We start from the raw sequence: 12,047 nt of genomic DNA, 5'->3' as shown, positions 1-12,047 counted from the left end.
TTCCCCCCTGATGGTTGATATATGCAACAGTCGTCATGTTGTCTGATTGACACCTTATGAATTTGGCCTTTGCTAGTCGAGGCCAAGCCTTGAGAGCATTGAATATCGCTCTCAGTTCCAGAATGTTTATCGGGAGAAGAGAGTCTTCCCGAGACCATAGACCCTGAGCTTTCAGGGGTTCCCAGACCGCGCCCCAGCTCACCAGACTGGCGTCGGTCGTGACAATGACCCACTCTGGTCTGCAGAAGCTCATTCCCTGTGACAGGTTGTCCAGGGTCAGCCACCAACGGAGTGAATCTCTGGTCCTTTGATCTACTTGGATCGTCGGAGACAAGTCTGTATAATCCCCATTCCACTGTCTGAGCAAGCACAGTTGTAATGGTCTTAGATGAATTCGTGCAAAAGGAACTATGTCCATTGTCGCAACCATCAAACCTATTACTTCCATGCACTGCACTATGGAAGGAAGAAGAACAGAATGAAGTACCTGACAAGAGCTTAGAAGTTTGATTTTCTGGCCTCTGTCAGAAAAATCTTCATTTCTAAGGAAACTATTATTGTTCCCAAGAAGGGAACTCTTGTTGACGGGGACAGAGAACTTTTTTCTATGTTCACTTTCCACCTGTGAGATCTGAGAAAGGCTAGGACAATGTCCGTATGAGCCCTTGCTTTTGACAGAGACGACACTTGAATCAGGATGTCGTCCAAGTAAGGTACTACTGCAATGCCCCTTGGTCTTAGCACCGCTAGAAGGGACCCTAGTACCCTTGTGAAAATCCTTGGAGCAGTGGCTAATCCGAATGGAAGTGCCACAAACTGATAATGCTTGTCCAGAAAGGCGAACCTTAGGAACCGAAGATGTTCCTTGTGGATAGGAATATGTAGGTACGCATCCTTTAAATCCACCGTGGTCATGAATTGACCTTCCTGGATGGTAGGAAGGATCGTTCGAATGGTTTCCATTTTGAACGATGAAACCCTTAGAAACTTGTTTAGAATCTTGAGATCTAAAATTGGTCTGAATGTTCCCTCTTTTTTGGGAACTATGAACAGGTAGGAGTAAAACCCCATCCCTTGTTCTCCTAATGGAACAGGATGAATCACTCCCATTCTTGACAGGTCTTCTACACAATGTAAGAATGCCTGTCTTTTTATTTGGTTCGAAGATAATTGAGACCTGTGGAACCTTCCCCTTGGGGGTAGTTCCCTGAATTCCAGGAGATAACCTTGAGAAACTATTTCTAGCGCCCAAGGATCCTGAATATCTCTTGCCCAAGCCTGAGCAAAGAGAGAAAGTCTGCCCCCCACCAGATCCGGTCCCGGATCGGGGGCCAACACTTCATGCTGTTTTGGTAGCAGTGGCAGGTTTCTTGGCCTGCTTACCCTTGTTCCAGCCTTGCATCGGTCTCCAGGCTGGCTTGGTTTAAGAAGTATTACCCTCTTACTTAGAGGGTGTAGAATTTGAGGCTGGTCCGTTTCTGCGAAAGGGACGAAAATTTGGCTTATTTTTAGCCTTAAAAGACCTATCCTGAGGAAGGGCGTGGCCCTTTCCCCCAGTGATGTCTGAAATAATCTCTTTCAAGTCAGGGCCAAACAGTGTTTTACCCTTGAAAGGGATGTTAAGCAATTTGGTCTTGGAGGACACATCCGCTGACCAAGACTTTAGCCAAAGCGCTCTGCGCGCCACGATAGCAAACCCTGAATTATTCGCCGCTAATCTAGCTAATTGCAAAGCGGCATCTAAAATAAAAGAGTTAGCCAATTTAAGTGCTTGAACTCTGTCCATAACCTCCTCATACGAAGATTCTTTATTGAGCGACTTTTCTAGTTCTTCGAACCAGAAACACGCAGCTGTAGTGACAGGAACAATGCATGAAATTGGTTGTAGAAGGTAACCTTGCTGAACAAACATCTTTTTAAGCAAACCCTCTAACTTTTTATCCATAGGATCTTGAAAACACAACTATCTTCTATAGGAATAGTAGTGCGTTTGTTTAGAGTAGAAACCGCCCCCTCGACCTTGGGGACTGTCTGCCATAAGTCCTTTCTGGGGTCGACTATAGGAAATAATTTCTTAAATATAGGGGGAGGAACAAAAGGTATGCCGGGCCTTTCCCACTCCTTATTTACTATGTCCGCCACCCGCTTGGGTATAGGAAAAGCATCAGGGGACACCGGAACCTCTAGGATGTCCATCTTACATAATTTCTTTGGAATGACCAAATTGTCACAATCATCCAGAGTAGATAATACCTCCTTAAGTAGTGCGTGTAGATGTTCTAATTTAAATTTAAATATTACAACATCAGGTTCAGCTTGTTGAGAAATTTTCCCTGAATCTGAAATTTCTCCCTCAGACAAAACCTCCCTCCTGGCCCCTTCAGATTGGTGTGAGGGCATGCCAGAACAGTTATCATCAGCGTCCTCTTGCTCTTCAGTGTTTAAAACATTGCAATCGCGCTTTCTCTGATAAGTAGGCATTTTGGATAAAATGTTTGCAATAGAATTATCCATTACAGCCGTTAATTGTTGCATGGTAATAAGTATTGGCGCACTAGATGTACTAGGGGCCTCTTGTGTGGGCAAAACTGGTGTAGACACAGAAGGGGATGATGCAGTACCATGCTTACTCCCCTCATTTGAGGAATCATCATGGGCAATATCATTATCTATGGCATTATTGTCCCTACTTTGTTTGGACACTATGACACAATTATCACATATATTTAAATGGGGAGAAACTTTGGCTTTCATACATATAGAACATCGTTATCTGATGGTTCAGACATGTTAAACAGGCTTAAACTTGTCAACAAAGCACAAAAAACGTTTTACAATAAAACCGTTACTGTCACTTTAAATTTTAAACTGAACACACTTTATTACTGAATATGTGAAAAAGTATGAAGGAATTGTTCAAAATTCACCACAGTATCTTAAAGCCTTAAAAGTATTGCACACCAAATTTGAAAGCTTTAACCCTTAAAATAACGGAACCAGAGCCGTTTTTACATTTAACCCCTATACAGTCCCAGGTATCTGCTTTGCTGAGACCCAACCAAGCCCAGAGGGGAATACGATACCAAATGATGCCTTCTATAAGCTTTTTCAGTGGTTCTTAGCTCCTCACACATGCATCTGCATGCCTTGCTTTCCAAAAACAACTGCGCATTAGTGGCGCGAAAATGAGGCTCTGCCTATGACTAGAAAAGGCCCCCAGTGAAAAACAATCCCCAAGATTATAATAACTATTAATAGTTATAATCTGCCAAATATGCTTAGTAAAGTAATCGTTTTAGCCCAGAAAAATGTCTACCAGTTTTTTAAGCCCTAATGAAGCCCTTTATTCTTATACTAAACTAAGAAAATGGCTTACCGGTTCCCATAGGGAAAATGACAGCTTCCAGCATTACCAAGTCTTGTTAGAAATGTGTCATACCTCAAGCAGCAAAAGTCTGCTCACTGTTTCCCCCAACTGAAGTTAATTCATCTCAACAGTCCTGTGTGGAAACAGCCATCGATTTTAGTAACGGTTGCTAAAATCATTTTCCTCTTACAAACAGAAATCTTCATCTCTTTTCTGTTTCAGAGTAAAAAGTACATACCAGCACTATTTTAAAATAACAAACTCTTGATTGAAGAATAAAACTACATTTAAACACCAAAAAAACTCTTAGCCATCTCCGTGGAGATGTTGCCTGTGCAACGGCAAAGAGAATGACTGGGGTAGGCGGAGCCTGGGAGGGACTATATGGCCAGCTTTGCTGGGCTCTTTGCCATTTCCTGTTGGGGAGGAGAATATCCCACAAGTAAGGATGACGCCGTGGACCGGACACACCTATGTTGGAGAAATATGAATATTTCACATTCCATTGTTCTTAACATAGAAGAATATGTTCTGTGTATTCATAAATACATATTTATAAGTAGATATCTATACCTATATATATATATATACACACATTTTCAGAATCTCTATAAAAATCCAAAAGTATTAGTTCATATCTTCAATATCAGAAAAATACTTAACAAGAATGGTATTCATGGAAGGACACTACAGAGGAAACCACTGCTTCTAAAAAATTAACATTGTGGCATATTTCAAGTTTGCCCAAGACCACCTGGGTGTTCCACAAGGTTTCTGGGACAATAACCCAAAGCACACAAGTAAATAAAGAAAAGAATGGTTGAAAAGGAACATGATTTGTGTTTTGAAATGGCCAAGTCAATGTCCTGACCTTAACCCAATTGAGATGCTATGGCATGTCCTGAAAAAGGCTGTGCAATCAAGGCAACCCATAAATATTGATGAACTGAAACAGCTTTGTCTTATTAGCAGCTAAAGAAACTTTTGGTGGAGGTTGTTGCTGCTAAAGGAGGATCTACAAGTTACTAAATTCAAGGGTTCACTTATTTTTTCCAGCCTGCACTGTGAATTATTATTTAGTGTCTTCAATAAAAATCTGAAAATTACAACTGCGTGTGTGTTATTACTTTAGCCAGATTGTGTTTGTCTATAATTGTTAAATATATTATGATCAGACCAAATTTGTATCATTAATCAAAGCAGAAATCCAGGTAATTCCAAAGGGTTCAAAAGCTTTTTCTTGTATGTTATTGTTACTCAATAAAATAACTTAAAATTAATATAAATTGTTAATTGCACATGCCATGAATTGACAACATTAGATAGAAATAATCCACATTCTAACACACTGAGCAGTGGTCAATATAAAAACCTATTCAATCAAAACTTATGTTGTAATTTTGAAACATCTGTGAAATCCCTTGCAAAATGCAGATTGCAAAGGTGTCATTCTCTGTCTGAATGGGGGAAGTTTTAACAACTTTTCAATATACTTTTATCCTCAAATTTGCTTTGTTCTTTTGGTATTCTTTGTTGAAAATAAAACCTAGGAAGGCTAACAAACTGATTTCCAAGCCGTTGAAGACCATTTGGACAGTTTTTCGCAGTTAGGCAGTGTTAATTAATGTGTGCCATATAGATAGCATTGTGCTCACTCCCATGGAGTTATTTATGAGTTAGGAGTGATTGGCTAAAATGCAAGTCTGTCAAAAGAAGTGAAATAAGGAGGCAGTCTGCAGAGGCTTAAATACAAGATAATCACAGAGGTAAAAAGTATATTAATATAACAGTAATGGTTATGCAAAACTGGGGAATGGGTAATAAATGGATTATTTATCTTTTTAAACACTAAAGGCTAGATTACGAGTAAATTTAACTTGTGCCCGTAAACAGCGAATTTGCCCATTTACGGGCGCACATTAAATAACCATTTAGCATTATGAGTGGCTGGTTAATTCTACCGCAAGCTTGTGGTAGGCCTTTGCGCCCAAATTCATTAACCAGAGATCAGATCTTTGGTTAATGAAAATAACGTCCCCCAATTTCCACCAAAATAATGTGGACAGTTAATTTACGAAAATAAAAAATATCAGCATCTTTATTTTTTTAAACAAATACTGCACAAAGCAGTTCTAAGGGGTTAAATTGATGGGATATGGGTATTCAAAAATTAAACGGCCCTGAAAAGTGCTTTTACATTGTGGTCTATGGGGACTGTATTATCATTGTAAATATATATCTATATGCTTATATACATATATGTTTATATGTGTATATACACATATAAACACATATACACTGTACATATATATTTTACATTTGCTGTCCAACGCTGCGTGACCTATCCCCTGTAATACCAGCGCACATTGACTGTGCTCCACTCGTAATCATGGTCGAATTTTTTTTTTTAAGTAGACTGACCTTATAATCTATCAGTGCCCTTCAGCTTTAATAACAATTCAGTCCTTCAACACCAAAAATAAATTCTCTTCTTTAAATTTCGTTCTTTCTCCATCCTCGATCTATATTGCCACTCTCCTCTTAGCTTATCACATCAAAGGCGAAACTGATACTATTTGGTACCCACACCAGTACCATATGCTTTTCACAACAGAGCGAACAGCCATATCAGCCCTCCCAAACCACAAATCTGAACTCAGATATTCTACTGCTGTAAGAGAAGACGAAGTATGCTATGATCCCTCACTACATGTCTCCTTAATCCTATGTTTTCCCATTAATCCTTACAGTTATCTTAAATCTTAAAGATTAGATCCGACTGCCTTGTTTTGTTTTGGTCGGTACTCTAATTTGGCTCATTTCTATTTGCCTTTAACCCATAGCTAAATGTTTAAATATGAGGTGGCACAGGAAACGCTTCAGATCTTACCTGTGGGTATGACCAAAAATTGGATGTTATGTGTATACTTTCTGTACAATAAATACTAGACTTTTAACTGCAACAAGGATGTGTCTGCACCTTTTTCTTATTTGATAATATATTTTTAAATAACTGTACCAAACAAACTTTAATAGGTTACCTCTAATACACGCTGAACATCCAGTATGGTGATAAATCCCTTCTTGTCTTTATCAAACTTGTGAAATCTCTTTTTATACCTAAAATATAAATTGTATGACAAGAAAAAATAGGTTATCTTAAATTACACATCAAATTGCATTACTTCATTTTCATGTCGAAAAAAAAAATATGAAAAAATCTTCAGACACTTACAAAATGAAAGTCTAAAATAATGTATTTTTATAAACAGATGTATTTAAATATATTTTTTAATTAAATAATAAGGCATGAGACCTCTATGTATTAGTGTGTTTATCATATCAGCAGCACTAGAGGGCTGTGTGAAGCTGGCCCCCCTACAATCGGCACAAAAAAAAAAAAATACACTGTGTTTCGTTAGTGCTACGTTTGTGATGTTTTGTGCCGCAAAAAACAAAAATGTATGCTTAACTGATAAATTTCTTTCTTTACACGGTGAGTCCACGGATCATCATCAATTACTGTTGGGACTATCACTCCTTGCCAGCAGGAGGAGGCAAAGAGCACCACAGAGCAAAGCTGTTAAGTATCACTTCCCTTCCCACAAACCTGGGAAAAGGAGAGAAAGGAAATAACACAAGGTGCAGAGGTGCCTGAGGTTTATATAACATAAAAGCTGTCTGAAAAAAACAGGGAGGGCTGTGGACTCACCGTGTCAAGAAATAAATAAATTTATCAGGTAAGCATACATTTTGTTTTTTTCCTATTGACACGGTGAGTCCACGGATCATCATCAATTACTATTGGAAATCAATACCCAAAGCTAGAGGACACAGATGATAAGGGAGGGACAAGACAAGTAACCTAAACAGAAGGCACCACTGATTAAAGAACCTTTCTCCCAAAAGAACCTCAGCTGAGGCCAAAGTATCAAATTTAGAAAATTTAGAAAAAGTATGCAAAGACTGAAATTCCAAGGGACCGCTAGAGCATCTATCAGGATGGTCTGTGGATCCCTTGACCTCGAACCGTACCTCAGGAGCTTGGCATTCTGCTGAGAAGCCATGAGATCCAGTTCCAGCTGACCCCATTTTAGGGTCAAGCTGGAAAACACCTCCGGATGGAGTTCCCACTCCCCGGGATGAAAGTCTGTCTGCTCAGAAAATCTGCTTCCCAATTGTCCACTGCTGGAATGTGGATCGCAGATAGACAGCAGTTGTGGGTCTCCGCCCACTGAATAATTCTGGCCACCTCTGTTATGGCCAAGGAACTCTGAGTTCCTCCCTGGTGGTTGATGTACACCACCGATGTTATGTTGCCCGACTGGAACCTGATAAACCGGGCTAAAGCTAACTGAGGCCAGGCCAGTAGAGCATTGAAGATCGCTCTCAGTTCTAGTATATATATGGGGAGATCTGACTCCTCCCGAGTCCATAGACCCTGAGCCTTCAACGAGCCCCAGACTGCTACCCAGCCCAGCAGGATGGCAACCGTGGTCACTATCACCCAGGAAGGTATGTGGAAGCAAGTTCCCTGGGAGATGTGTTCCTGAGACAACCACAATGGAAGAGAGTCCCTTGTCGCCTGACCCAGATCTATTCGTGGTGACAGATCCCCATAGTCCCCGTTCCATTGTCTTAGCATGCATAACTACAGAGCTCTGAGATGGAAACAAGCAAATGGGATGATGTCCATGGAAGCTACTATGAGCCCAATTACCTCCATACATTGAGCCACTGACGGCCGAAGAGAGGACTGAAGGGCAAGGCAAGAGTTAAAAATCTTGGATTTTCTGACCTCTGTCAGAAATATCTTCATCGATTGGGAATCTATTATGGTCCCTAAGAACACTACCCTTGTAGCTGGAACCAGATAACTTTTTCCCAGATTCACCTTCCATCTGTGGAGTTTGCTTGTTGAAAAGACGGCACCTGAACCAGAATGTCGTCCAGATATGGCGCGACTGCAATGCCCTGAGACTTGACCACTGCCAGAAGAGCCCCCAGAACCTTTGAGAACATTCTGGGAGCTGTGGCCAGGCCAAACGGAAGAGCTACAAACTGAAAGTGATTGTCCAAGAAAGTGAATCTCAGAAACATGTGATGATCCTTGTGAATAGGAACATGAAGGTACACATCATTTAGGTCTATGGCTGTCATGAACAGAGCCTCTTGGACCAAGGGAAGAATGGAACGTATAGTTTTCATCTTGAAGGACGGTACTCTGAGGAACTTGTTTAGACATGTTAGGTCTAAAATTGGTCTAAAAGTTCCCTCTTTCTTGGGAACCACAAATAGATTGGAGTAGAATCTCAGACCCTGTTCCTATCTTGGAACAGGAACTATCACTCCCAGGGCAGAAAGATCCTGAACACAATTTAAGAATGCCTCTCTATCTGGTCTACAGATAATCTTGAGAGGAGAAATCTGCTCCTGAGAGGAAAGGTCTTGAATTCTAACTTGTACCCCTGGGATACGATGTCCACCGCCCAAGGATTCAGGACATTCCGTATCCAAACTTGAGCAAATTGAGAAAGTTTGCCCCCTACCAGATCAAACCCCGGATCAGGGGCAGACCCTTTATGCTGATTTTGAATCAGCTACCAGCTTCTTAGATTGCTTCCCCTTGTTCCAAGACTGATTGGGTTTCCAAGAAGGCTTGGACTGTTCCTGCTTGGAAGAGGGAGGGGAAGGCTTAACTCTGAAGTTTTGAAAGGAACAAAAATTACTCTGAGGCCCTTTCTGCTTATTCCTCTTATCCTGAGGGAGGAAAGAGCCTTTTCCTCCTGTAATGTCTGAAATTATTTCATCCAAAACAGGCCCAAACAAGGTTTTACCCTTGAAGGGGATCGCCAAGAGCTTGGACTTTTGCTCCCAACTCAATGACTTGTAAGGAAGTATCCGTGATAAATAAATTGGCTAACTTAAGAGCCTTAATCCTGTCCTGGAGTTCCTCAAGAGGAGTATCTGTAGAATAAAATCAGACAACGCATCAAACCAGTAGGCTGCCGCACTGGTGACGGTGGCAATACACACTGCAGGCTGTCATTGAAGACCCTGGTGAACATACATCTTCTTAGGCAAGGCCTCCAACTTCTTATCCATAGGATCCTTAAAGGAACAACTATCCTATATGGGTATAGTTGTTCTCTTGGCTAAAGTGGAGATTGCTCCTACCACCTTAGGAACCGTCTGCCATGACTCCTTAATAGAGTAAGCTATTGGAAACATCTTCTTGAAAATTGGATATGGAGGAAAAGGAATACCAGGTCTTTCCCACTCCCGTGCAATAATCTCTGAGTACAGGGAAAACCTCCACTACGGAGGGAACATCAAAGTACTTATTGTCAGGGTGCCAGGAATCAGACAGACGAGAAGTGCAAAAATAATCACACCTTTATTAATAACAAAAATAATAAAAAGTCCACAAGTCAAATAACAAGCCAGGAGTCAAAACCGGAGCTGGTAGTCAGACGAGTCGAGTCAGGAACCAAAGCGAGTAGTCAGATGGACCAGAATCAGGAACTAGGAGAACAGCAAAGTCAGGAATAAACCAGGGATCAGGAACCAGAAGAGATGTCAGACTAGCCAGGTAATACACTGGAACTGGAACACAGGAACTCACAAACAGGTCTGAGACAACGAAAGGGCAAAGCTTAGTGAACAGAGGCCCTTTAAATAATAATTGATGACATCACAATTCTGTGACTGCAACCTGTCTCACACAGATGATGTACAACAGTCTGGCCATAAGAGGGCATGCAGGAAATGAGCAGCATCACACACACTGCACCAGATTCAGCAAGAAAACATAATTTATGTAAGAACTTACCTGATAAATTCATTTCTTTCATATTAGCAAGAGTCCATGAGCTAGTGACGTATGGGATATACATTCCTACCAGGAGGGGCAAAGTTTCCCAAACCTCAAAATGCCTATAAATACACCCCTCACCACACCCACAAATCAGTTTAACGCATAGCCAAGAAGTGGGGTGATAAGACAAAAGTGCGAAAGCATAAAAAATAAGGAATTGGAATAATTGTGCTTTATACAAAAAAATCATAACCACCACAAAAAGGGTGGGCCTCATGGACTCTTGCTAATATGAAAGAAATGAATTTATCAGGTAAGTTCTTACATAAATTATGTTTTCTTTCATGTAATTAGCAAGAGTCCATGAGCTAGTGACGTATGGGATAATGAATACCCAAGATGTGGATCTTCCACGCAAGAGTCACTAGAGAGGGAGGGATAAAATAAAGACAGCCAATTCCGCTGAAAATAATCCACACCCAAAATAAAGTTTAAATCTTATAATGAAAAAAACTGAAATTATAAGCAGAAGAATCAAACTGAAACAGCTGCCTGAAGTACTTTTCTACCAAAAACTGCTTCAGAAGAAGAAACACATAAAAAATGGTAGAATTTAGTAAAAGTATGCAAAGACCAAGTTGCTGCTTTGCAAATCTGATCAACCGAAGCTTCATTCCTAAACGCCCAGGAAGTAGAAACTGACCTAGTAGAATGAGCTGTAATCCTTTGAGGCAGAGTTTTACCCGACTCGACATAAGCATGATGAATCAAAGACTTTAACCAAGACGCCAAAGAAATGGCAGAGGCCTTGTGACCTTTCATAGAACCGGAAAAGATAACAAATAGACTAGAAGTCTTTCAGAAATTTTTAGTAGCTTCAACATAATATTTCAAAGCTCTAACTACATCCAAAGAATGCAACGATCTTTCCTTAGAATTCTTAGGACTAGGACACAATGAAGGAACCACAATTTCTTTACTAATGTTGTTAGAATTCACAACCTTAGGTAAAAATTAAAAGAAGTTCGCAACACCGCCTTATCCTGATGAAAAATCAGAAAAGGAGACTCACAAGAAAGAGCAGATAAATCAGAAACTCTTCTGGCAGAAGAGATGGCCAAAAGAAACAAAATTTTCCAAGAAAGTAATTTAATGTACAGCGAATGCATAGGTTCAAACGGAGGAGCTTGAAGAGCCCCCAGAACCAAATTCAAACTTCAAGGAGGAGAAATTGACTTAATAACAGGTTTTATACGAACCAAAGCTTGTACAAAACAATGAATATCAGGAAGACTAGCAATCTTTCTGTGAAAAAGAACAGAAAGAGCAGAGATTTGTCCTTTCAAGGAACTTGCAGACAAACCTTTATCCAAACCATCCTGAAGAAACTGTAAAATTCTAGGAATTCTAAAAGAATGCCAAGAAAAATGATGAGAAAAACACCAAGAAATGAAAATCTTCCAGACTCGATAATATATCTTCCTAGATACAGATTTATGAGCCTGTAACATAGTATTAATTAGAGAGTCAGAGAAACCTCTATGACTGAGAAACAAGCGTTCAATCTCCATACCTTCAAATTTAAGGATTTGAGATCCTGATGGAAAAAAGAACCTTGTGATAGAAGATCTGGTCTTAACGGAAGAGTCCACGGTTGGCAAGTGGCCATCCGGACAAGATCCGCACACCAAAACCTGTGAGGCCATGCTGGAGCCACCAGCAGAACAAACGAGCACTCCTTTAGAATCTTGGAAATTACTCTTGGAAGAAGAACTAGAGGCGGAAAGATATAGGCAGGATGATACTTCCAAGGAAGTGACAATGCATCCACTGCCTCCGCCTAAGGATCCCTGGATCTGGACA

General features: G+C 40.4%; 1 protein-coding gene across 1 annotated transcript in view; it reads right to left on the bottom strand.

Annotated features, from left to right (window-relative positions):
* GPD2 (glycerol-3-phosphate dehydrogenase 2) overlaps nt 1-12,047 on the bottom strand; it is a gene marked incomplete in the record, with an annotated part of 636,690 nt that overhangs the window by 45,044 nt on the left and 579,599 nt on the right. The window contains 1 exon segment of the mRNA XM_053698314.1: nt 6,409-6,487. Within this exon segment, the coding sequence (XP_053554289.1) occupies nt 6,409-6,487 (79 nt within the window).

Source organism: Bombina bombina, chromosome 1, assembly GCF_027579735.1.
Source record: "Bombina bombina isolate aBomBom1 chromosome 1, aBomBom1.pri, whole genome shotgun sequence".
NCBI lineage: Eukaryota > Metazoa > Chordata > Amphibia > Anura > Bombinatoridae > Bombina > Bombina bombina.
Note: the sequence above shows the minus strand (reverse complement) of the source record. Positions and strands in the feature narration are given on the sequence as shown.